The sequence below is a fragment of the Antechinus flavipes genome, chromosome 5 (assembly GCF_016432865.1).
Source record: "Antechinus flavipes isolate AdamAnt ecotype Samford, QLD, Australia chromosome 5, AdamAnt_v2, whole genome shotgun sequence".
In the NCBI taxonomy this organism is placed as follows: Eukaryota; Metazoa; Chordata; class Mammalia; order Dasyuromorphia; family Dasyuridae; genus Antechinus; species Antechinus flavipes.
Genome location: NC_067402.1, coordinates 162,036,619 through 162,063,307, shown reverse-complemented (window position 1 = coordinate 162,063,307; position 26,689 = coordinate 162,036,619). Strand labels below are relative to the sequence as shown.

The window sequence follows — 26,689 nt, the reverse complement described above, 5'->3', positions numbered from 1 at the left end:
AATAAAAACTTTTAATAAAAAAACAAAGAAAAGAAAATTTCTCTGATGAGGGCTGATATCTAAAATACATAAAAAATTGATAGAACTAGATCAAGAATCATCTTCCAAAAGATAAAAATGTTCAAAGTTCTCAAAAGAAAAAATGAGTACTAAAAGCAATAGGAAAAATACTATGAATCACTATTTAAAAAAAGAAAAAATGAAATTAAAATGAAGTTTCTGTTTCATATCCATCTGATTGGCAAAGATGACCAAAAAGACAAAAATGACAACTGTTAGAAGCTAGTAAAGGATAGACTCATTAACATATGAGTGCTGGAGCTATTAATTATTTCAACTAATGTTGAAAGCAATTTGGAACTATATCCCCATAGTCACAAATTCTGTATACTATTTGATCTATCAATACTACTACTATGAGAGAAGACATACACATAAAAGAACAGAAGAAAGGGACACAGTAGCAAGCAGAGCAATGTTAGAACCATGTTAAATTTAGACTATATTTAAAGTGGAAAAAATGTCCTATGAGATTTTCACAGTGGTATATCCAATCCTCTTCTTCTGTTCTTTGGATAAAGAAATGTTTTTTTTTTTTTGATGTTTGTCAATTTCATAATTTTTTAAAAAGAAGCTATTGGGAGTAATGATAGTCAATAGTATAGAAGCTATAGGGAGTTAATAAGGAATCACAGCTCTTGTATGGATCAGATTAGGCAAGTAAGAATAAGTAAAGCTTCCACTGCACACAATTTTCAAAATAATGATTCTGATTACTTTTTACATCATTTTAGGGAAGATAAAATTCACTTTATTGTTCTTCCTTTCTTTTTGATAATATACCAAAAATGTTTCATATACAAAAAGACTTATCTTTTCTTACTCAAAATAGATGGTTTAAAGATTTCTTTCCAAAAACCCTCCAATTTCTACTAGTAAAACCAATTTTCATTCATTTAATATTTTATATATGAAACTCTTGTATATAATCTTTTATATTTCCCTCTCCCTCACGTCTTATATTAAATAACTCACTAAGTTTAACTGATTTTACATCGACAATGTTATTTATATCTGTTCCTTCCCCGACTACTTCCAATGCCACCACCCTTGTATGGCCCTCCCCACCCATTAGTATGATGCGCTATACTCTCAACTTGTCTATTACATTTCCCTCTCCTCCTCTCCTGTAATATTCTTCTCTAAAATATATTGTTCTCTGGGAACTGGTTGTTTGGGGGGGGGGGCTTCTGGAGGCAGCCTTAGTTTCAGTTCAGTGATCACCCCAAATACAGCCAGGAGTTAAAGTCCAAATTCCTTATTGTCTTCTTCAAAGTCTTTTCTCCTTCCTGGGGCCTGGTTAGCTTTTTTAGAGGCCTATCTCTCTCCTTGGCTCTGAGAGTTCCTGCTGCTAGTCCTATGCCTCTGCCAGCTTCAGCCTCCAGCCAGCACAAAGGTGGAAGATGGAATGAATCTGTCTCCTCCTCCGAGAGCTTCTAGTGGGCTTGTCCTCTTTGGCCTTGACAGCTCCTCCTTATGTTCCACACTGAGTATACACCAATCATTATATCACTAGGAAAACATTATTTGTTGTAGGTTTAAATCAATGCTAAACTAGATTTAATCACTGTCTCCTCAATTCCACTTACTTAGCACCTTGTTTCAAGTTCTGACCCATAACACTCTATCAATCCTTAATAAAACTACCAAGTTAATCTCTCTAATGCAAAGGCGTAATCATATTATTATTTTACTTAAGATCCTTCACCTGTTCTCCAGTGCTTTCTAAGTAAAATAGGCTAACATTCAAGGCCTTCTACAATCTGACTGTGTCATAACTTTCTGGCCATATAAAAAGTTCCTCAAGAATAGGTATACCTTGTTTTATTGTGCTTTGCTTTACTACATTTCACAGATAGTGAAGTTTTGTTTTGTTTTGACAAACTGAACATTTATGGCAACCCAGTCGAGCAAATCTTTTGGTGCCATTGTTTCAACAGCATGAACTCACATCTGTGTATCATATTTTGGTAATTCCCACAATATTTAAAACTTTTAAATTATTGTTTTTTTTTATGACTTGCTGAAGGGCTCAAATGATGGCTAGTATTTTTAGCAATATTTTTTAATTAAGGCATGTACATTATTATTTTAGGTATAAAATGCATGTACACTTGATAAACTACAATGTAGTATAAGCATAATTTTTATATGCACTAGGAAACCCAAAAATTAGTGTGATGGTAAGAAACTAAACCCACAATTGCAGGTATCCTGCAATCTAAAGATCATTCAGAAATCTTGATTTTAAACCAAATATTTAATCTCTTCAGTTTTTGTTACATATGTGCAAAATTCTAGTCATACTACAAACTGGATTATTAAATTACCCACTTCCATGCTTTTGTTCACAATGTGCCCCAAGCCCAGAATACTTCCTCAACACTACTTCACCCTTTATTAAATGTGTTTATCCTTTTAAACATCATTTGATTGAAACTACCTCTTTGATGCCTTTCCTAATCCATCCAATCAATAATGGCATTTCTCCCATTAAATCTCACAGCATTCTTTTTGTACATTACGTAATTCTTTGCATAAATTGATAACAAAACAAAACATTAAATGAACTTTATAAAAAGGCCCTCCATACATTACATGGACCCCTAAGTAGAATTATATGAAGACATGGAAAAAAGTTGCACAGGATGATAATTATACCATGGATAGTTAACTACTCACATTGTTGGAGAATGTTCACTAAAATGAAATTACAGATCCATTACAATTATAGTTAGACTGTTTGGTGTCATAGAAAAAGCATGGTACTTATAATCCCTTTTCTAACACTGACTGGCAGTTATGACTATGAGCAGTTATTTAATCTAAGCCTCAGTTTCTTTCCAAAATAATTCTAATGTCCATAGTTCTACTCCCTTGTAGACTTGTTATGAGGATCAAATGAGATAATGTATATAAGATTATTAGGTAATGCTTAAAATTTCAGACAGATGCCACTTATTTTAGGATCATTAGTAGTCTTTGTATGTTCCTATGTACCAACTTATCATGATAGGAGGGACCACATCTCACAATATGTAGCTTCCTTAAATATTTAGTATAGTTTTCTGCACACAGAAGATATTTAGTGTATTTTAAATAGAATTAAATAACTAAAAGGTGAAGATACAGCTGAGTTAGAGGGGAAAATGAATTCCCCAAAATTCTACTGCTCTTTAATAGAAGTATACTCAATTCTTGCCTGCCATATTATCTAACTGTAGTCCATCGTTTTAAGTTTGCCACTGGGTGTCCACCTAATGTACTGAGCTCTAGAGTTTTCTATTTTAAGGATGAAAGAAAATTTTGGTAAGATGTGGAAAGAGTTCACAGTAACTGATCTTGTCACAAATCCAGAATTTCTTGACTTAACTAATAAAAATAAAGGAAAAGATATGTAGTACATGAGGGAATTGTTCTAAATAACAAATCTGGGGTTGGCACCTTTATTTCAAACCCAGATTAGCATGCAGATGTTCTCAATCTCAACCAGCTAGCCTCAGGTATAACAGTCATGTTTACAAATGACATGACTCCAGGACTCAACTCAGCAGTGAAAGGGTTTGAATAGCATTAAACTGGTACATAAAGGCAGTGGAAGAGTTGGAGTGAGTGACTCGATGGATTTACTCAAACATTTTATAGTGTGGGATATTTAGAAGCAAATAAGACTGGTAGCTGTTCGGGGTCCTTGTTATACCATGATGGAAAAAAAATCACATGTAAGAAAAAGCTACACAGTCAAATGTAACCAAGTAATATTTGTACTCAAAGGTTCGTATGTAAAGTCCTACCTCAAATGATTTAAAGAATATCAGAATAGTTCTTCCATTTATTTTACAAATATGGAATACAAATTTGAGATATTTCAAGGGATAGAAAAGAAATATAAGGTAAGCAGACACACACACACACACACACACACACACACACACACACACACACACACACACCATATATTGCCTTATGCTACGATTAAGTTGGGAAGAAGAGAAACCTTGTGGTAGGAAATAAAAAAGAAGAGATAGTTGTTGTGGTGCCTAATCTGTTTCTTCCTATCAAAAATAATAGTACCTATGAATGTAGAAAGGTAAAAAAGAATATAGAGAAGGAAAGGGGACCCCAAATACTCTCACAGCTCTTCTCACCTAAGAGGACTTCTTTACTGAAAAGAATAGTCCCTTCTAAATGGCTGATGAGCACCAAAATTTTGTATACAGCCTCTAGCTGCATAGAATCCTCACAGCTCTAGACTAATTAATTAAAACGTATAATTCTCAGGAAACTATTATTGCCTGTAGTTAAGTGGTATCTATGAGTATTATTCTAACCATAGCTACATCAAGATATACTATAAAAGCACTGAAATAATTTATTCCAATGACCATCTTTACAATAACACAAATAAAATTATTTGATTGCTCTAAACTGCATTGAATCGAACATAAATCTTTTCTAAGATGAATGCTCTATGTAACCATTCTCCTAATAGGAATATAGAACTGTTATCAATGTTCTAAGCATGTTTACAATTTTATTAAAATGAACACGATTTATATTTCCAAGCTACTAAAGTATGTAAATTTCCTTCTATAGTAAAAACAATATGAAAAATTTTAGATCTACAAAGTTTGTAATTAAAGGCCAGAAAAAAAAGGAAATAGAACTTACCCTAATATTTCATAGAAACATAGAAAAATACTTCAAAGAACTGACAATAGATATCACAGAAAAATTAATAATAGCAGTGAATTAAAGATATCTTCCATCTTTACAGTATTCTTGTAGTAGTTAGTAGGTTTTCATTTAATATAAGATGTAATTTTGATCATTTCATGTCAGTAATAGACAATTTAATATAACTTGATAGGCTACTTCCCTGAAATTTGTGCAGAAAATTTTCTTCAGAATAATACTAGCAACAAAAAGTACAAACTCTTCATTCTTTAATAAAGTTTGTTTAAAAATCTGTATTAATGGTAATATATGAAAGAATATTAATAAATACTAACACAGTAGACACTCATTGAATGTTGAATAAAAATATAAACAAATAAATATGTATGTACCTATAAGAATTCTATCTTCAATATAAACATTAATAGATAATGACTATAAAAGTAATGTCTCCTTATATAATGCCTTCCTTCAAAGAAGCTAAAAGAGCTTTACTGACTGAGTACAAGGGCAAATAAGGAATTGATGACAGATGGCAGATTTCAATAAATTTTCAATAAATCTAGAAATATTAAGAATCAAACAGCAACTAGAGTGAAAACTGCACAAGAAGGTAGGAGGCATGATGGCACTTTGTGGTAGCACAAAACTGGAAATAAAGTGGGAATTCATCAGTTGGAGAATGATTGAACAAAAGTAATAAATGAAATGGAACATCAATGTGCTGCAAGAAAGGACAATATGATAAATTTGAAGAAATACGGAAAGGTTTGTATGAACCAGCACAAAGTAAAATAAGCACAATTAAAGAATAAAATATACAATAACAAATGAAAAAAATCACAAAAAGGAAACCAAACTCTTAGTGACTGAAAAGCCAGAGAAGAGAAAATAAAACCTCTCTCAGCAGTATAGAGGGACAAAGGATAACAGGGAAAGGGGGACAAGGAACAACAGGACAGAATGTTATCCACACTGTGAGATGTTATAAGTGTTTCTGCTGTTTTTGATTATTTCTTTTTAAGAAAGAAAGATTCAATAGGAAGGAAAGTGGAGAAGAGTCTTTTCCAGAAATTACTTCAACATTCATTTATTCAACATTCAAAGGCTATCAATAAAAACATATGCTTAAAAGAAAAAAAGAGAAGAAATAAAGCATGGGGAAAAATATTCTGTATATTAAGTAAAAGAACTAACAGTGAGGTGTACAGGAGACAACATACTTCTACACACTGCACAGAAAATCTTCCTTTCCCCTAATATATGTAGACTGTTCCATAAGGCCATATGTGCCTTCATCCAACTCTACTATCCTACGAAAAGTTTACAGCATAATTTTCTAATTAATCCTCAAAAAAAGGGAAAAGGCAGGTAATATTTTTCCAATTTAACAAATGAGAAAATTTAGATACTTGGTTTAAGATAAAGCAACTCTGGAAGGAATAGAACTCCAAGCTGAAGATTCTATAAACTCACTAAATTGGTATTAAAGTAAAATCAGGTTAAAATTTAAGTGCAAAACTACTAAAAATGCAATCTTACAATAGTATCCACTCACTTTTATTTCCTATAATGCATAGCCAGTTACCCATTAAAGTCCTAGTAGTAATCAAAAACGTTATATATGAGCAATATGTATGAGTTAATATTACCAAAAGTTTTGTATCTCTTGACTTTTTAGGCTTAAAGTTTGTGCCTTAACCTGGCATCTTTGTTATTTTTTCATTTTATGTGAAGGTATAAAGTCACATTTGAGATATAATTCCATTAAACACACAAGCAACTTCATGGTCTATTATGTTAGATCAACTTTTCTGTAAAAATAAATTGTTAAGGATATTATTCCTGGAACAGAATAAATTCTTGGAATTACTGAGTAACTTATGTACTGTACCACTGTTCCAAGAACACATTACTTATTTTATCATGACAAAGTAAAGTTATTAATCTTCTGGCTTCCATTTCAACAATGAGAAATGCTGTAAGATGCACAGACACCTGCATTACATTTCAGCACAACTTTATATCATCCATAAACATTTCTAGTTTGGACACTTCTTCCAAACAAATGCACATAGAACACTGCATGTAGCATTTGATTTTATGAAACTATAAAAGTTCCTTGCTGTTAATTACAGAGACAAATGTCTCATCGCACATTTGGTTACCAGATAGTATAATTAGTTTTCTACATTAACCTTTCAAATGCAAAGTCTGATTTTCAAGTATAAAATATTGTAAAATCCTAGAATTAAAATTCTTTATAGTGTATTTCCACAAATTTGCAAAGAGATATGTAAATCTAAGAACACTAATTTTATGATTCTAATTTATAAAGATATTGATTATTGGGAATATTGTATAAGAAAGTAATCTAACTACTTTATGATTTTCAAGCTCTAATTTTTAAATCTATTATGCCATAATATATGAGACTTTGCAAAGGAATTACTACTCAATTATCAATAGAAATATACCCTTTGATCTCTTTTGTTAGTGGTTAAGAATTTTTCTTAATCTTTTATATTTATTTTCTTGATGCCCTCTTTATGTTTTTAAAAGACAACTGACTCGAAGTAGATTTGTAATCTATAGAAAAGAAAAGAGAGGGTTTTTGTCCCAAACTAAAAGACTCACATGAAGACTGAAGCTATAACCTTGACCTAGATTAAGGAGACAACATACTTCTACACAGTGCAAAAGAGCAGGATTGTATCTTACCTGAAGACTATCCCACAACACTGTGTGTTCTGAATATAGCAGATAATAAATGTTTGTTTAACTAAAAAGTATGTTCCAATTGAAAACTAACCTGGCCAAATATTATAACATAATATATTATATTTGGGTCAATTCTTAATAAAAAATAATTGTCATCAAAAGTGAAGAAATGAAGAAAAAGAGAATGAAAAAACACATAATTGTATGCTAACTGTAAGCATCCAATTAAATATATAAACAGGCAAAGCAAATTTTCATGTCAGGTCATTGCTTGTGGAGTTTAGACCTGTCAAAAACCAGTGGGTGGTATTTCAAAATGGCCTACTTCATTCTGCTAAATTTAGATCTAATTTGAACCATACATTCTAGTTATCTAGTGTCTCTATTTCTTTCACACTCCTAATCAGTTAATCTTTCCCTCAATTAATATACTTTCCATACTGTTCTGCACAAAAAGCCTACATCCATGGTTTTACTATGAGATGCCTATCCCACTGTTTTAAATAACTCGATTTTTAAATTTATTTATCTCATTTTATTTTAAACATGATTATAATATTCTTTTCATTGTATGAAATCTATATTCTCATGTGAAACACATATTACTTGTAAGCATGAAATTCTCTAGATATTATTTTATATACTTTCTATATTCTTTATTCTAGTTAAGTTAGAAAAACTTGTTCTTCAGATGCCAAGTGAGTGTAAGACAATGTCAAAATCAGTCTATAAATCAGGTAAATAGTATCTTAAGCTCTATCATAAAGTCTATGTTTTAAAATATATAGCAGTACTCTAAATAAGCACTAGTCATTTACTTTTTCATTCTTCAAATATACGTTTCTCTCCTAAGTTTGTACCCTTCATATACACTTGATAAAAAAACTTTTGTTCTGTTCCACTTCTGAACAAATCTCAGGTCAACAAATTTCGACTCTGATTTATATGATCAGAAAGGTACCGTAAATAAAACATAATCCAATTCATCTGACTGAAGTTTTCAAAATTTACATTTATGTAGAGATAAGAATGAATTTATAACTAGATTATTCAAGAACTAATAGGTGTACTCATTCATTCAACAGATATTTGGGCCCGTACCATGTATACTATGCTGGGGGCTTTTTTGCCCCCAGAATAAACTGGGGGGGGGGGAGGAAAGAATGTTTATACATTGAAACAGAAGTCTAAATTCTTGTCCTCCCACAGCTTAAAAACTAGTTGGAGAAATAATACACACACACACACACACACACACACAAAACCACATAAAGTAGACCAAAGCAAGTGCTGCATGAATAAGAAATGAATAGTAGGAATTCAGAGGAGGAAAAAAAAATACTTCTAGTTAGAATAATTAAGATCTTTATGAAGTATGTAGGATTTCAGTTGGTTTTAAAAATTGGATGTACATTCATAAGAAGGGATAGGAAAGAAAGGTTGGGGCAAAGAGGCGGGAGAAGATATCAAATCAACAATACCATTGCAACTAGGAAAAGCACAGAAATCTACCAACTCATTCCATTCAGAGTCCTCCGATTCTAAGTAGTGAGCTGCCAGAGCAAAACTCCCATCCTTCTTCACTGTCCCCCTATTCTGATACCTCTATCTTCCAGTCTCATCCTGACCATTTCCTACACTATCTTTTCCCTTCCAGAAAGTCCAAGAGAACTCCTTTTCTATTGTTAACAAACTACCTTTTATATAGATGTGTGTCCTCCTCACCCAAAATAACTATTCATCTTGTATTGACTTTGTTGTTCCCTGCCAGGCTTGCACAATAAAATATAAACTCCTTAAAGGCACAGTTTCTTTTTTGTCTTTACTCCCAGAACTAATACAAAAGGCATTATAAATGCTCATCGAATTAACAGGATCAAATAGTTTGAAAACAGACAGGGAGGTAAGAAAGGGCTAGGTGAATTCAAAGGATGTGGTTGCATTTGTACTCATCTGGTACATAGCCCCCTGACTACCTGAGTAAGTTCTCACAAGGAAATAGTTGAAAATAACACTGGTGAAACAGTTGGAGGCTGAATGTGCAGAATCTCAAAAGCCAAGAAAAGTAGTTTGGGCTTTATCCCACATTTTAACAGGAGAGTCAATGAAGAACTAGGAAGTTTGTGACCAACAAACTTTTTTAAAGAAGATTAAACTGAAATCTTCCAATGGCATGAAAGAAGAATAAGCTAGGGAAAAGTCTAGATGAAGAGAGAATAGTTTAAAGGTTATTATTATAATCTAGGTAAGAGATTTCAAAAGTGTAATAAATGAGGATCAGAGGAGTGAGAAAGAAAAGACTATATATAAAAGATGTGATGGAGTAACAGAAACTATGTCATTTAATGAAGTAGAAACTGATTAGTAAAGAAGTAGAGAAAATGAAGAGTAAAGAATCAAGATGGTAGCTAAAAGAGAAAGAAGAATGGAGAGAAAAAGTATGGCTACTGAGTCTTAACTTTATATTAATACTGTAGGTAAGTCACAATCCAATCTCCCACCATCAATTTATTTTGTTTTAAGTACTCTGTTAGCAAAACAATATTGGATGCTTCTCTTGCTCATTAAACAAAAACCTCATTTCCTCAGGAAAATCTCTAAAATTTGACTCAACAAATGATTTTCTAATTATCTCTAAAATTATTCTTTGAATCTGTCATCTGACTTTAATGTGATATAAATAATTAAAATATTTGAAAATGTTTGAGCAGTTAAGTACAGTTTAAAGGCTTTATACTGTGTAGTGTATTGGACTAATAACAAACATCTAAACCAGAATTCGGTGTAAAAACATATTCTATTTAAAGTTTATATTATTGTTCTAAGCAGTTTAGTTGGCTCATTAAAATATCCAGACTTTTTTCAGCATTCTTCACTACTTAACATGTAATATACATCACCTAATTATAACAACAACACCTAAAATTCCTATTGCTCTTTAAGGCTTACAAAGCACTATATCTCATTTGGTACTTACAATAGAAGTATGAAGTAGGAATAAATGATTTGTACCTCCATTTTACAAATGAGAAAACTGATACCTAGAGTTAAGTGTCTTTTTCACAGAAAGCATTTATTTAATCCCTGTAGGGAGAGGCCCAGACATACCTGGGAGCCATCCCAACTCGTGCCATATGCCCCTGGAACCTGGCCTGCTTCCTGCTTGTGCAGAGTTTAAAAGCAAAAGGCTCAAGCCTTCTCATTGGATAGACTAACAGGATGTAACCATCCTTGACCAATGATCATCAAGGCTGGCTGCTTTCCACAGGTCATGTCACTTCCTGCAACTTCTGCATCTCCATGTTCAAAGTCCATTCCTCCAGAGAACAAATGACCTCCCAAGGTCCAAAGTTCTGGGAACAGGGATCATGTGACAATACTGAGAAATACTTCATCCAATCAGTCCCATTCAAAACCATTCTACTTATCATTTCTTATAGTAGAATAAGATTGTCACAATCATACACCAAACTTGTTTAGCTATTCCCCAATTGATGGGCATCCTGTTCCATCTTTCAAAGTCTGGTTTGGATTTCACCTCTCCCTTTAAGTCTATAAGACCACTCTGCTTTACATTTTTGAATTGCCAAAGTATTTAATACCTGCATTACTTATTTTGGCATTTACATATACTACTTACTTAACCAAAGATTACCTTACCATATGGACAGCTAGATGATACACTGCATAGAGGACATCATCTTCATAATTTCAAATCTGGCCTCAGATATTTAGCTGTATGTCCCTGGGCAAGTGACTTAACCCTGACTGTCTCAGTTTTTCATCTATAAAATGAGCTGGAGAAGAAAATAGCAAACCGCTCCATGATCTTTGCCAAGAAAACCCCAAATGGAGTCACAAATAGTCAGATACCAACTGGAAAAAAAGTTCTTATAGGTCCCAACTAGATTATAAGGTCTTGAAGTCAGGAAATAGTTAATATTTCTTCTGTTATTCTCTCTTCTCACAGATCTTTTCTCCATGAATGTTCAAATCATTTAACTATTTATTATATGGGCAATATTAGAATATAGAAGTCTACGTAAACCTATTCTTAACTAATATTACTGCATGGTTCAAAATACAAAAAGATGCCCCAAACACTTGGCAAATAATGTTTTATTTGATTCAGGAAGAAAACTAACTGAAATACGTTATACAATTTTTCAGCAGTATGCTTAATTTGAAGATGAAGGTCTTCCAAAGTGTTTAACAAATTTCTTTTTTCCCTCAATTTCAATCTCATCAATATGAGGTATATTATCTTACAAATTAGCATAAATGGAATTTCCATATGGCATTAAGTTGAAAGCCCATGTTCTACATATTGAATAAAACTACTATAACCATCCTTCTAGTACTTTTAGTAATAAACTCCTTTCACATTCACTGAATTTCAAACTAAATAGTACCACAGACATACTTCAATAAATTGTATAGCAAATATTTCTTAAAGCTCTATTTTGAGAAGTATTGATATAAACTGAAAACATGTATTTTCTTTTTTTTTTTTAATATCTTTTTATTTACAAGTTCTATGTATGGGTAATTTTACAGCATTGACAATTGCCAAAACTTTTGTTCCAATTTTTCCCCTCCTTCCCCCCACCCCCGCCCCTAGATGGCAGGATGACCAGTAGATGTTAGTAAAGTATAAATTAGATACACAATAAGTATAACATGTATTTTCTTATCAGAAAATGAATTTTTAATTAACCTGCTGTCGATAACACTGTTCACAGATGTTTTAGAAATATTAGTTGATAATCACTTCATCCTTTACTACTTTATTACTTGATCTACCACAAAATCAAAATATTCTTTGAGAAGCACATCTTACTTTCCTCAAAGTAAGTAAGGTTTTGAGAAATACCACATAGTACATATTGGTATTACTAAAAGCATAATTTGATACTACTAAAAGCACCCTTTTGCCCTTGACCGGAAAGGCCTTATTTAACAATAGCTTCAATTATGCATCCTAAACTCATCTTTCTTTTCATGTTCTTTATCTTCATGGGCTCTGGCTGAAAAAAAAAAAGGATATAAGTGATGTCATCTTCAAGAGTTTTCATTTTATTTCATTCTATATACTGGTTACATTAGAATATTTTGTGCTCCTCAATCTATATGCCTCTAGGCCTTCATATTCAAAATAAATAGGCACTTGACAGTGTCATTACTAGTTTTCAAGTACACAAGTAAAAAAGCCTACTTCTTTGGAGAATAACTAAATCAAGGACATCATGTTCCCTTTTTTATGATAAATGCTGATTTTACACTAAAAAGCTAGTCCTTCATTTCAAAGGACTGAATAAGGCAGTACTTAAAAAAGAATTTCAACTGTTTAAATTTAGGGGTGCTGAAAAAACTACAATCCAAAAATATTCCGGTTGTAGGTCACAAATTTTCATTTATTGTGACTTGGTTAAAATTCCTTGAGGTTGAAACTTTTAGCTTAGCTTATTAGTTCTCTTAAGAAAGACAATCCAATGCTGATAGCTTTGTTCCCCGTAGTAATACTGCCTCCTTCAACAGAATGAACTATTTCAGTTGTGTGAGTACCAATTAAAGATGAGGGTGAATATTTGATAAAAGGGTTATGTGATATAACTGATAAAAGTTTATTTTCTCCAACTTGTCTCACTTCTTCATATAGGGATTTGATCTATTTCCTCTACTCTTTTATAGAAGGCTTTTGTATATTTCTGTGTTAAGACACAAAATAGAGACTATCTAAGCAATAACTATATTCTCATGGTTACCATAGTTGTTTTATTGTTTTTGGAGGGAGGGAAAGTATGCTCAATTACATGCTGATTTTTGTCTCATCTAGTCTGGGCCTATCCAGCAGTCCTATTCACCAGTTCTAGCTTGCCCCTCAGACTTCTATTTGTTGTCACTCACCCATCCACTCTCCCCAATTCAAGTGGTAATACTTTCCAGTGGTTTTTTTTTTTTTGCTTATTCCTTTCTATATGTTATTTCTTTGCTATGCTGCATTACCCTTTTCCTTTAGGGTTATGGCCAGAGCATTCATTGCATCCACATGAAAGCTAGAATAAGCAAAGCCTAAAGCAGACTTTGCTGAACCACAACTACTCTACTTTCTATCCTACTGCTTTGGGTTTCTATGTAACATCTTAACTGTTATGTAAAATACTAAGAACCACCAAATATCTAACTGTAAGTCAATATACAATAATTTTAAGATCTTCAGGTACAACATTTGTACCAAAAATGATAAACGAAAAATGGAAATTTTTTTCCTACCTACCCATCCGTCATGCAGCTATACTTGTTTGAAGGACAGTCAAAGATGCTGCTTTTGTTCTACTTGTCCTTTAGGAGAGCTAGGAATGAGGATGGTAAGAGGAAAGCACAGTTGTTCTTTCTGATCAAAAACTCTCTGAATTATATAATACTATTGACCACCCTCTCCTTCTCAAAGTTCTTCTCTTCATTTCAATGATTCTCGACCAACCCTCTTTGGCTATTTTTCTTCCAATTCTTTTCTGTAGTTCCCCTTCCTCCGTTCTCTCCTTCTAACCTCTAAATCCTCTTTGCCTCTATCCTAGATCCTCCTCTTCCCTCTTTTTAAATAATCTTACTTGCTCTCATGCTTCAACTATTATTTCTAGATAGATAACTCCTAAATCCATACTTCCAGTCTTAATCTCTTCCTTGAGTTCAAGACATACATTTCTTTCTACCTATTTGCCACATTCAATTTCATGTACAACTAGCAGCTCAACTTCACAAGTTCATAAAAAAGCATTAAAAAAACAAAATTGTTCTTGTATTTTCCCCATTTCTTTTAAAAGTAAAACAATTTTCTCAGTTACCTAGATTCAAAAATGTAGTCATCTTTGATCATTTTCTCTACCTTGCTCATTTCTGCCATCCTTCAATTAACCAATCCTACAGCTCCTTTTATAATTTTGTCTCCACAATCTGTCAGCCATTTATATGGCTGACAGCCTCTCAGCACTATTACAAACTGGCCTCAGTTCTTTCTTCACTCAAATTCATCCTACACATTGTCATCAAATTAATTTTTCTAATGCACAACTCTATTCAATTACTTTCCTACTCAAAAACCTTCAATGACTGACTTTCCATTCTTTATCAAATAAAGTCCAAACTCCTTAAAATAACATTTAAGGTCTTCCTCAATTCTGAACCACCCCACTGTACCTTTCTCTTATCCCACTTTAGCCCCCTTTGTAGAGTACTTTATACCCTAGCCAAACTAAACTTCACATTATTATTAACAACAACATTTTATCTTCTCCCACCATTCTTTGTATCATTCTTTATGTCTGCAATGTGTCATCCTTATATCGACACTTATTGAAATCCTACCCTTCTGTCAAAGCTCATCTCAAACGTCACCATCCCAATGAATTGCCTGACAGACTATTATGCATACCTGTTCTGAGTTCTATTTGTGTTTTGTTTATTCCTCACTTATTATATCATAACTGATTTATCTAATAACTATGTACATGTTTATTTTTCCTTAGTAGTCTGAAAGTTTTTAAAGAAGGACCATGTTGTGTATTCTTATATGGCAGGTGCCTTTGTACATAACTGCAACTCAGTAAATGGTTAAATTGAAATGAATGCAAAACACATGAAAATGATGAGTCCTCAATGATAACTAGTACTATCAAGAGACAGTTAGGCAAGCAATAATACTTCTGTTTTCCTCAAACTTTTAAAATTGTAGATTTAATTTAATTTTGTCATGGCAGGATTAGCAACCAGGCTACAGAGGTGAAGGGACATTACAATATGACAGCACATTAATCCTCTATCCCACCCAAGGCAGAAGCAAAACCAAACAAATAGCAGCTTCCTGGAAATTGAATTTCTGTTATCCAGATGTCAAAGATGTAATACCCCAATTACACAAACTATTGCCAGTGAAGCATGCCAGCAAATATGCAATGTAAATGGGGTGAGCACAGAGCTACAAAACTGCATAGTCAGCATCTGGCTCTGTGAGTGAGTGATAATTAGCACTGTGTGTAGACACTAATAAACATTTATGTCTGAAATTACAACTTTTAGCAATGTTAATAAGGGATATATTGGCAATCTGTAAAATAAAAGGTCTTGAAACGAATGTCATACATTAAGCAATGGCAGACATTTCCCGTTCTTGAACAACCTTTTTTTTACTCCTAATTGCAAATGGCCACGCTATTTTGCTTAGAAATTAATCGACATAAGAACCTACCTAAAAAAATGGGTTGTGTCTCTTTGGCCTCTCCATTAACATCATTGCTGAAGTCAGAAACCTTATATATCTCATGGTGATAATCTAGAAGAGAAACAATCAAAAATTAGAATTCTAATGACACAGAAGACATAAAAAGGCATTGAACACTAGAGTTCTATTATATATAGCATTAAAACTCTATGATTTAATTTTAATTGTAATTTTTAAAAACAAAATTAACTATACAATACAAACTCTATAGCAGCAACTAAGAACTTTTAGTATATCAAACAGAAATACCTGACAAATTTTTGAAATAATTTTGCCTGATCTGACTATGTTACTTTTCACTGACAAGTATGTCAATGTGAAAGTCCAGAAGCTTTTCAAGCTCAGCAAACAAATTCATAATCAAAAGGGAAAATGTGCTGCATCCCAGGTCACAGAAGTTTTTTACACTAACTTTACAACTAAATCTGTGTAGAGATATTGAATATTATTAATATTTAGTTAAAACATAGCAAAGAATCAAGATTCAGAATTTGTTTTAAAACCCGCTATGTCAAACTTAAAATATGGTATTTCATTAACCTTTCTGTAGAAGCTAATGTAGTTTTGACATAGTTCCTATAAATTGGGATCACCTAACTATCTGATTTAAATGTAGGTTGCAGCTGTTTGGTTTTTTGTTTTTTTTTTTTTTTTTTAATAAACATGCCTTTTAGGGGCCTTGGACATTATAGACCAATACCTACATAACTACTCTCTTTTTCAAGACAGAATAAGAAGTTATCTGAGATTTAAAAAAAAAAAAAACAGAAGTAACATGATTCTTGAATGAATCAAGCAAAAAAAAAAAAAGGGAAGGCAAGTTATATATGAAAAACTTTTACAAGTTCAAATACATGAACAATCAATTCTGTTGAGCAAAGTTATAAAGAATGAAAAAAGATAACCTAATATTTTGAATAGGCACTGTGACTGAAAACTTTTTTGATCAAATTCTATTCACTTGCTCAACTATTTAAATCAGTTTAAATGGAAAGGAGAAAACATACAATCAAATGAAATTTCAAACAAACTAAAAGTACACTTTATTTGCTCCACACGAACATTTAGTTTACCTGGGGTTTGATCAAAAAAAAAAAAAACCCCGTAATTTGCAAATAGCCCCCTACTTTTCATTAGTCTGTATGATGATTTTTTAGAATTGTTAAAACAGTTGTTTTGCTCCCACCCTCAACACCATAAAACATCAGAGGAAAAACACAGTACTTCTGGGTTTCTGTATTTTGTTTAAATTTAAGATTGATTCAAAAGGACTTTAAGGGAAAAAAAAGATGTTCTGAACCCTAAAAATGTAAGTATGATATTACATTCTATCTGCTTTGAATTTAACGAGGAACAAGATAGTTAAGAGATATATCTTTTTTGCGTTGGACTTTAATTCTTCTCCATGTTTTCTAACTCAAATTAGAAAAATTAAGATTCTAATATGTAACTCATCCTCAACTGAAAAACATTCCCCGTCCTACTACCCTCTCCCCTCCAAACAACCTAAACCCAAACAGGTGGTATATACACTGGTTAAACTAAGAGATTTGATGGAATTTTTTAAAAATTAATTTTTACTGGATGCATAATTCTTTTAAAAACATCTTTTCTCAAGGAAATCACACAGACGAACAAGTTAGATAATAACAATTCTTCCTCGTGCATGACCATTGTTTTTCCTCCGAAATGAAAAACAAAAACAAAAACAAAAACCAACAAAACACCAAAATCTTTCATCTCCGTGGGGTGGAGGGTGAAGGGGGAGATCTGGCCGTAAGAACAGGAATCATTAGTCCAGATTTCTGTGCACCACTGAAAGAGAATAGCAACCATCTCACTTCCCAAACCTGGACACAGTAGTTGAATGCACAAGAAGGCTCTTTGCTCCCTAAGTGTCATTGTTTGCTAATTTCCTGATTTGCTTTTTGGGCTGTTTACCTTCAATAACATCCTGCCTCCCCCCACTCCCTTTCACAATACAACTTTATTTTGTGTACAGCGGTCTCGCAGCCGGCATCTACGCTGCCCCCCACCCCCTCCCGGACCAAAACACCCCAGCTTTAGAGCGGGCTTTTTTTTTTTCTTCACCTTTTTAAAAGACACAGTTACTGATTTGAAAACATACAATTGTACTGACAAATAACAACAGAGGCTGAGGGGGAAATGACAAGGGAGGGGGTGAGAGGGGCTTGGAGAGCGCTGGTGGCTGGGGAGATGTTTACACCCCGGTAAAGTCCCTTCTCTGGGTCCTCGGTACCCACCCGAGAGAAGCCCACTTGCCCGACCCCTCCTACGTGTGTGTGTATGTGTGTGTATCTGTGTGTATGTCTTTTCTTACCTTGGTTCACCAGTTTGAAGCTTTGGGATTTCCTGCTTCTTTTCCTCTCAGAGAACTCCATGGTGCTCGGGAGAAGGAAGGAGGAAGGGAATGTGGCAGGGGAGAGAGAAGGAGAGACAGAAAGAAGGAGGAACAGGGAGGAGGGAGAGGAGGAGGAGAAGAAGGAGGAGGAGGAGGAGGTGGAAGAGGAGGAGGAGGAGGCGGCGGCGGCGGCTCTTGTCACCCGGCCACAGCAGCCACCGCCAGGAGGACCAAGGTCCGTCTCTCGAATCAGCCGGAATGATAATTATAAGAATAATTTAAACGAATAAAATAAATCCGCCCTCCCGGGCGATTTCGGACCCAGGCGTGGGCGGGGCTGGAGGCTTCCCCGAGAGAAGTTGCCACTTTGCTCTCGCCCCCCAGCCCCGCACCCCTGGCTCCCGGCCCGAAGACCAAGCGAGGAAGCGGCCGAGCCCTAGCCCCGCCGCCCTCCGCCACAACTTTCGGCTAGGGCCGGACTTGGCCCGGGGCTGGCCCTGGGCTGGCCCCGGGAGCAGAGGGTTGGAAAGGGGGCGGGCAGGCGCCGGGCGCTTTTTTCCTGCAGCTTCCCCGCGAGGGCGGCGGCGCGAAGGCGGAGATGGGTGGCCAGGGAGGCGGCAGCGGCGGTAGGTCGGGTCGGGCCGGGCCGGGAGGAGGCGGCGGCAGCGGTGGCGGCGGCGGCGAAGCGGGGGGAGCCGGGTCAGAGGCGCTCGCCACCCTCCCCCCCCCCCCCCGCCCGGGGCGGGCGGAGGGAAGGAGGGGAAGGAGCGGAGGAGGGAGCGCCCGCGCTGCCTGGGACCCCGGTGCCACCTGCTGGGGGGAGCCAGCTCTCGCACCGGCGCCCCGGGCCGCCCCCCTTCCTGCCTCCGCCATCCCCTTGGGGGCCGAGCTGAGGGAGCCAGCTGAGCCCGCCGGCCGCTCTCCGGGCTCGGCCCCCGGCCCCACGCCATCCCGAGGAGGCGGAGGCCGCACTTGGTAGACGGACCCACGGACTGACTGACGGACTGAGCAGCTTCCCGCGAGCCGGGACCGACGCGCGCTCGCGCTTTCGGCCCGCGCTCGCGCTCTCCCCGTTCCCCCACCCCCCACGCGCGCGTTGCCGCCGCCCGCCCAGGGCTCAAGACTTGCTGATGGGGGGGGGGGAAGGGGGGAGGAAGGGTGGCTTCTCTGCCCCCCCCCCCGGGGGAAAGTGTTACCCAGGGCATTCCTTCCTCTTCCTCTTCCCCTCCCCTCGCTCCCATCCCTCCACACACACCCCCATATCCCTGCCTAGAAGCTCTCTGGGGAGCCTTCCCTCTCATGAACAGGACCCAGCTTGTCCCTTCTTTTTTTCCTTTCGTGTTCCAAGTCTTGTGGGGTCCCTCTTGTCTGCTTCAGTCCTGGGGAGGTTGGTATGCCCCATCATCCCTAAACCATTTTCCCCTCACAAATTCCTGTATCGGGGAAGCAACTATTTAGAGATAAACTCTCCTGCCCATCAGTAATACCTATGAAAGATCCAACGCTATTGAGAATGGTAGAGCATTAGCACAAGCCCCGAATGTCGACGACAGATCTCATAGAGGTGGCCCCAGAATTGGGAGAACACGTGTAGATTGAGGACCGTCCAGAGAAAACTTGTAGCCCCTGAGGTTAAATACTAGCTGTCTCGGTTGCCTCTTTAAGGACGAAATCCCTAAGGCAAATGCAAAGAATTGGCTAAATTATATCACAATAAAAGGAATAAACAATAAGCATTTCATTAAACTTATTATAGGCATCTCTGAGGAACACAGAGCACATCAAGAATACTTTTTATTCTTCATAACATCTTCTGGGAGAGAGGGGGGGAAATAATTGTATACCCCTTGGGATGTGCAGCACTATTTGAGAGACACCGCTACAGGTCAAAAGACCTGTATTCAAATTCCATCTCCATCACTTAATCACTTATTCCTCCCTTGAGCTAAGGCAATCCAATTTAATAAACATTCCTTAAGCACCTCTACATGTTGGGAGCTATTCTAAACACTACAGACACAATTTGTAAAAGGATCATCTGAGTCCTCAATGAACTCACCATCTAAAGGGAAAAAACCACACAAAAATTTTTTGCCCTGAAAAGAGAAAGGATGGTTGGTGAGGAAAAGTCACAACTTCCTTGGACCACAGTTTCCAAAGGGGTTTAGTTAGAGCTAGGATCTTTTTGTATGAGACTTTAAGGTGTGGGGAATAGGTTGGCTGCAATATGACTTGTCTCATAAGGCTGAGTACAATTCAAAATTGCATCAAGCCTTTTAGGACACTAGGTAGAATACATCTCTGAACATCTTATATGCTAGTGAGGATTGGAGGACATGGTGAGTGATAGTAGCACCATATTTCACCATGGATTCCTCCCAATGAGACTATACCACTGGTATTCAACTCATAATAGAATTTTATAACAAGATCTCGGCCAGTGATATAATTGATATTTAACATTATCTATGTACTATTGTATTTTTATTTATTTTGTTAATATTTTCCTATTAAAGTTTCATCTAATTCCCTTCTAGACATTCAGAAGTGGTGATCTGTGTTTGATATGTACCCTATACTGATTTACAATTGCTCATGTTTCATTCAATTTTTTCTTTCCCTACTTTAGTGGGTTACCAAACAGAAGAACTGCTAGCACACACTGTAGCCACACTGCTGGTGATCACCCATCTCTGTACTTAAGCAAGCAGATTTTTGGCAAGCAGGCAATCTGTTCCTAGGACATGCTTGCTACCTGCCACACATTATTAAAGGCATGTTTTGTGAATACTTTGGAAGTAAAGCAGTGATCAATATGAGCCAGTATGAGTTAATAAATAACAATTCCCACAAATTAAGCTTAATTCATTTTTGACAGGACTATTAAATTTATACAGAAGAGGAATTCTCTAAGTATCATCTATATATATTTCAGTGAGGCATTTAAATGAGAAAACTTCTCATAGTTGGTATAGCTCTTAAGTTCTATTGATGGAATAAAAATTACTTATACAAATACAGGAAGAGAGAGATGACTGGATAATTCATGTAAAAATGAGTGTGTATATGGCGGGGGACAGGGAGAGTTAGGGGACTTCCATCTCAATATGACTAAACCTCCCCAAGAAAAGAAAGGTCATAGAATCTAAAATTGAATTCAGAAAAGCTTATTTTGTGGAAGAGAGGTTTTAAACTTGGAGTCTATGAACTTGTCTTTTTAATATTTTGATAATTGTATTTCAATATAATTGGTTTCATTTATATTTTATACTTTTTGAAAATGACATTCTGAAAAAAAAGTCTCTAGGCTTCACCAGACTGCCAACAGGACTATGATATAAAAAGGTTGAGAATCTCTAGTCTAAAGTGGAGAAATTTATAGCCTTCCCTATCCCCTTTCCCATTTCAGTTCAAAAAGCATTTATTAGGTACTTACTATATAGCATGTACTGCTCTGGGCACTGGAAATATAAAAACAAAATATTGTGCCTTCCTTCAAAGTTTCTACATTACTAAAGGAAATAGTATATACAAAGACAAACAAATACAAAATATGCATAAAATAAATTATTTTGGGAGGAGCTCTACTTAGTTAAGTCAGAAACAGCCTTTTCTAGGAGGTTTGCTTGAACAAAACTTTAAGGGAAGCTAAATTCCAAGAGGAGTAGCTAGGTGGCAATGGATAGAATACTGAGCTTGAAATCAGGAAAGACTCATCTTGATGAATTCAAATTCCATCTCAGACATTTGCTCAGTTTCGATTACCTCTATTTACCTCAGTCTCTTCATCTATAAAATGAGCAGTAGAAGAAATGACAAATCACTCCAGTAACTTTGCCAAGAAAGCCTGAAATGTTAGACATGATTGAAACAACTAAACAGGAAAAGGTTCTAAAAGCAGTAGTATAGAGAAAGCACTTTGGGGACACCACTAAATAGCCTTACTTTGGGGACACCACTAAATAGCCTTGTAGAGGTGGGAAAGGAAATGTCATTAGATTACATATTGTTATATCCTTCTGGAGGTCCCTGTTCAGATGCCAAAATGTGTAGTGTCCAGACTAGCTCTCTGGAAGATCTCAAGACCAGCCTTGATCTTAGTGGAGGAGTCAGAAGGCAGGAGAGCCACCAGGATGGTTGGTCTAAGATGGAGTCTCAAGATGGAGTGTGTCATTTCCAATTCTCCCAGCCCTTAAATATGATTACATCATTACAGCACACTAAGTATGTGCAAACTAGAGAATCATTATCTCATCAATCACACTAAATGCTAACTATAAGTATCATTGTAAGTATCCCTTGCTTCGAGTAGAACACAGGTGGTCAGGCCCTCCTTGATTTCTCAGGAAGGGAGGCGGACACCAAAGGGAAATGGGGAGTCAAACCAGATATTGTTAGCAGGTTTCCTCTGGGCTAAAGGATCTTATGCCCTACCCAGAGTTTTCCCACTATCTGCAGTCCTCAACAACATATGGGGCTTGTTTCAGTCTCTATCACCACCTTTTAGGAAACCAGAACAAAGTTAGAGTTCATCCATGAAAGGGAAATCAGTATGGTAAGAAAATCAAGGCTTTACATAGACTAAAGAACTAAAAATGATTAGTCTAAAGAAGAGACAGTGTATGCAAGACAACAGTAATCTTCAGGTATTTAAAGGGTTATCTTGTAGAAGGGATACTCAATTTGTTATGTTTTGCTCAAGAGAGCAGTTAAATGATAGGAATTTCAAAGAGGAAAATTTAGATTCATTAGAAGGACAAAATCCCTAACAACTATAGCTAGCCAAAAATTGAATATGTACTTTGGAATCTAGTGAATTCATTATTGAGGAAGTCTTCAAACCAAATCCATACTATACTAAATTTATTCTTGTCTTTGCTTTTTCTTCTATTCTCCCTATTTCCTCTCTGACCACCCTAAATTGAAAGTCAGAAGCCTTAGTACTCATCTTTGACTTTTTAAAGCTTCTAAAAATCTCTGCCCAAAAAAAGTTGAGAAACAGACTGACTAAAGAAGATTTAGGAACTTTAAAGTCTGTGAATATAAAATAAGGTTTTATTACACTTAAACTATGATGAAATCATTGAAGTTGTCATACCAAGAAGTAAAACCCTAAGGAAGTTATTAACAAATTAGCACTTCTAGTTCAAGTGAATTCCATTTACCATAGAGAATTGTATATGTATAGTTAAGAATAAAAGCCAGATATAATAGAATGGTTTGGAAAATTAAGCTGCATTTCCCTTGAATTTTCTGACAGACATGAAACTCAAGACTAGAAAATGGCTCAGGAAGGAAATACTTTATTTAAAAGCATTTTCTGTGCCCATTATTATAAAAAGGTGGTCCACAAACTCTGGATCATGTCAATATTCATATCAAATCAACAAATAATTGTGGAAAAACTATTTTGTATAAGATCCTATGCTTTTTTTGGGCATGAAATGATTGTTTTAATCTGATTTTATTTATTGTATAATTCATGTTTATGTAGTGTTTTAAAGTTTTCAAAGTGTCCAATATATTATTGGAGTTGATCTTCACAACAACCTTAGTATGTATTTGCTACCTCCATTCTACAAATGAGAAAGCTGAAGCTCAAACAAATTAAATGATTCATAGCTAGAAAAGCATTTGAGATTATTTCCAAATCCAGGTGTCTGGTGATGCCTAGAAGTTTATAGGAGGCAAAATCCAATGAAGTAAAGTACCAATAAAATTAACTTAGTGGCCTCAGGTATCCTATAAATAAATATACAAAATATGTACGACAGGATTAACTAATAAAAAAAATCATAACGTAAGAAGGCAAATATGATCTCACAGATATCACTGAGATTTGAACTTATGAAGTTAATTTTTTTTAGGCCTAGTAAAAGACTTTTTCTTCAGTCCTATTAAAATTTACCTTTTTAGATTCAAGCCAGTACTCTAGTCTTTCAAAGGTTTTTTGGATACTGATATTGTCATCCAATAATCACTTTCCCATTTTTTTCTCATCTGCGAATTTGATAAAGCTGATATTTATGCTTTTATCTGAATCAGTAATACATAATGTTAAATATTGCAGGGCCAAGCATAGATCCCAAGGGTACTCTCCTAGAGACCTCCTTCCAAGTCTACATCAAACCATTAAGGACTATTTGGTGTGTAGTGACTCACATAAATCCAAATCTGCCTAATTGTATTCTCACATAGCCCAAATCTCTCCATCTTTTATTAAAACAGATCAAAAGCCTGGCAGAGAAACATGGTATAATAGTAATGAGGAATTTCAATTATTTGAACATCTGATGGAGCTCTTCATGCCAAAAGCAGAGCAGCTAATAATTTCTTGACTTTAATGATCATTTTATCCTCTAAAAAGTGGAGAAAACTGCACAAGGAAATTATATTCTGGTTCTTATTCCAACCCATAAGCAGCATCTGGTTGGTGAGGTGACAATGATCAAAACCTTGAGAGGGAGACGTAACAGTTCCATTTTATAATTTGTGGTAGAAAAAAAAGGAAAGCTGAGAATACTCTGACATGTGTCCTACATTTGGGGGGGGGAGCAGATTTCACAGATAAAAGAATATTTTACAGAATTTTCACAAAGAAAAAGAATAAATGGGATCCCATGGAACTAAGGATTACTAGAAAGAAAGACAGAGACAGATATAAAAAGAGACAGACATAGATGCAAAAACAGAAACAGAAAAACAGCATCCTCCAGAAAAATGCACTTGGAAAATTAAGTTTAGGATTGCTAAGCAAGTCAATAATCACTTTTTGATCAGTAGACCTGAAAAAAAAAAAGCCATTGCTTCTAAAAGAAAAGGGTAAATTATTGGGAAACAAAGCTTTTACCTCTATGTAGCATTTACACAGGGAGGCCCCTTAGTCTAAGTGATTGACTGTTCCACTAGCCTCGCCTTGCTCATCAGCTCCACCTAGTGTTCATATGCAGAATATGGAGACTAGGGCATATAATAGAATCTGGTTAAATTATTCCTTCCACAGGGACTTGGTGCCTCTACCACTTGAAAACCATGCACTGTTAGTTAGAAGGGTTCTTAGAGGAGCTGCAGGTAGTGCAGAGTTCATTTTGTGAACAGTCTCCTGGTGTATGTCTTTCCACTGGACCCAGATGGGTCAGGAGGAGAAAGAAAAGCTGGTGATTTAGCACAGTCCTGAATGATTTAAATCCAGTTCATTGGAATATCATGGAATCACCTCTCAAATGTTATGGTCCTCTTCGAGAATGAAGGACAAACAAGGATCTCTGTAGTAGGAAGAGCTGCCCTATTAGGGACCCAACTGGAACTGACCAGTTGGGCAACATAACTTTTCCTTTCCTTTCTTTTTTTCCCCTTCTTCCCCTTCCTTCCCATCTGTCTACAAAAGTATCATACCCTTACTTGTGAGTACTCTGCCCATAGGAATATTAATTTTGATCGTTGGAACTTTGTAAGATATCTAGGGTTTATGGGCTAGCTAACGCCCATGCTTTAAATCAGATTGTTTTAAACTTTAAATCACATATAGAAAGATGAGGATAGACAATAACACAATTAGTTGAATTTAGAGTTTTTTCAATGGCTGAATCTAGAGAATAGTCATTATTTGTTCAGGATAACTTAAAGATGACCTCAAATGTAGTGGGAGACCATGGCCTTTTTAAGCTAAAGTCTTTAATAGATCTCAGTAACTGAGCCAATGCCCAATCAGACTTAGGGCTAGGTAAGAAATGAGGCAGAGAATGGTCTCTTTTACCTAGTTGAAAAAAAGTTTATATATGGCATGCTTAAAAAACATACAGACACAAAACTCGGAGGAATGGTTTATTGACTAGAAAACAGAACAAGGTTTAAAAAATATTGGCAGAGCAAAACTGAATCTATTAAGAAATTAGACTGAATCTAGTAAAATAAAATGTTATAGGGATAAGTGCAAAGTCATCCTTGGATTCAAAAATCAACTTTACAAGTAAAAAATGAAGAAAGTATAGCTAGACAATAATTTGTTTTAAAATGATCTGGTGGTTTCAATCACTATAAGCTCAATAAGAGGCAACATAAAGTAGAAATCAAGAAACCTAAAGCCATCTTATCCTGCAATAAGGAAAGCATAGTATCCAGCAATAGCATATTGATAGCCCTTGTATCTTTTGCCCTGGTCAGACAACATCTGGAGTATTGTATTTGATTTTAGGAAGGTCATTAATAAGGTGGAGAGTTTTTTTGCAAGTCCACATTATCCATCCACCCTTTCAATAAATTCTAATGGTTCTATATTAGCTCCAAGATCTAATATTTGGCATTAAAAAACATTCACAATCTAGCCACTTACCATTTTTACAATCTTTTTACACTTTACTCCCTTAAATATATTCTATAATCCGATGACAATGGCTTTCTTGATGCTATTAGTGACATTGCACTTTCTCTCCCCCTGCCTCTTCATTAGCAATCTTCCATGCCTCCAATGTTTTTCACAACCAGCTCACTGCCCCAGTAACCTCCTCTCTCAGATTGCTTCCTGTCTACTCTGTGTACATCTTTTATGTATCCACTTACTCACTGTCTCCCCCATTAAAACATGAGCTGCT

At 35.6% G+C, this 26,689-nt stretch overlaps 1 protein-coding gene across 8 annotated transcripts in view; it reads right to left on the bottom strand.

Moving 5' to 3' along the window:
* BEND7 (BEN domain containing 7) overlaps positions 1–18,240 on the bottom strand; it is a 245,539-nt gene extending 227,299 nt beyond the window's left edge. For 7 of the 8 annotated variants that reach the window (XR_007947760.1, XM_051962550.1, XM_051962551.1 and 4 more), the window contains exons 1-2: positions 18,078–18,240; positions 15,704–15,787 (exon numbers count right to left, since the gene is read on the bottom strand). Coding sequence is in view for 7 of the 8 variants with exons in the window: in XM_051962550.1 (XP_051818510.1) it covers positions 15,704–15,787; positions 18,078–18,138 (145 nt within the window). In the remaining variant the exon portion in view is untranslated. Of the gene's footprint in view, positions 1–13,735; positions 13,812–15,703; positions 15,788–18,077 lie in introns of all 8 variants that reach the window. The other variant, XM_051962554.1, reaches the window with a different exon arrangement.
* Positions 18,241–26,689: the final 8,449 nt, after the last annotated feature.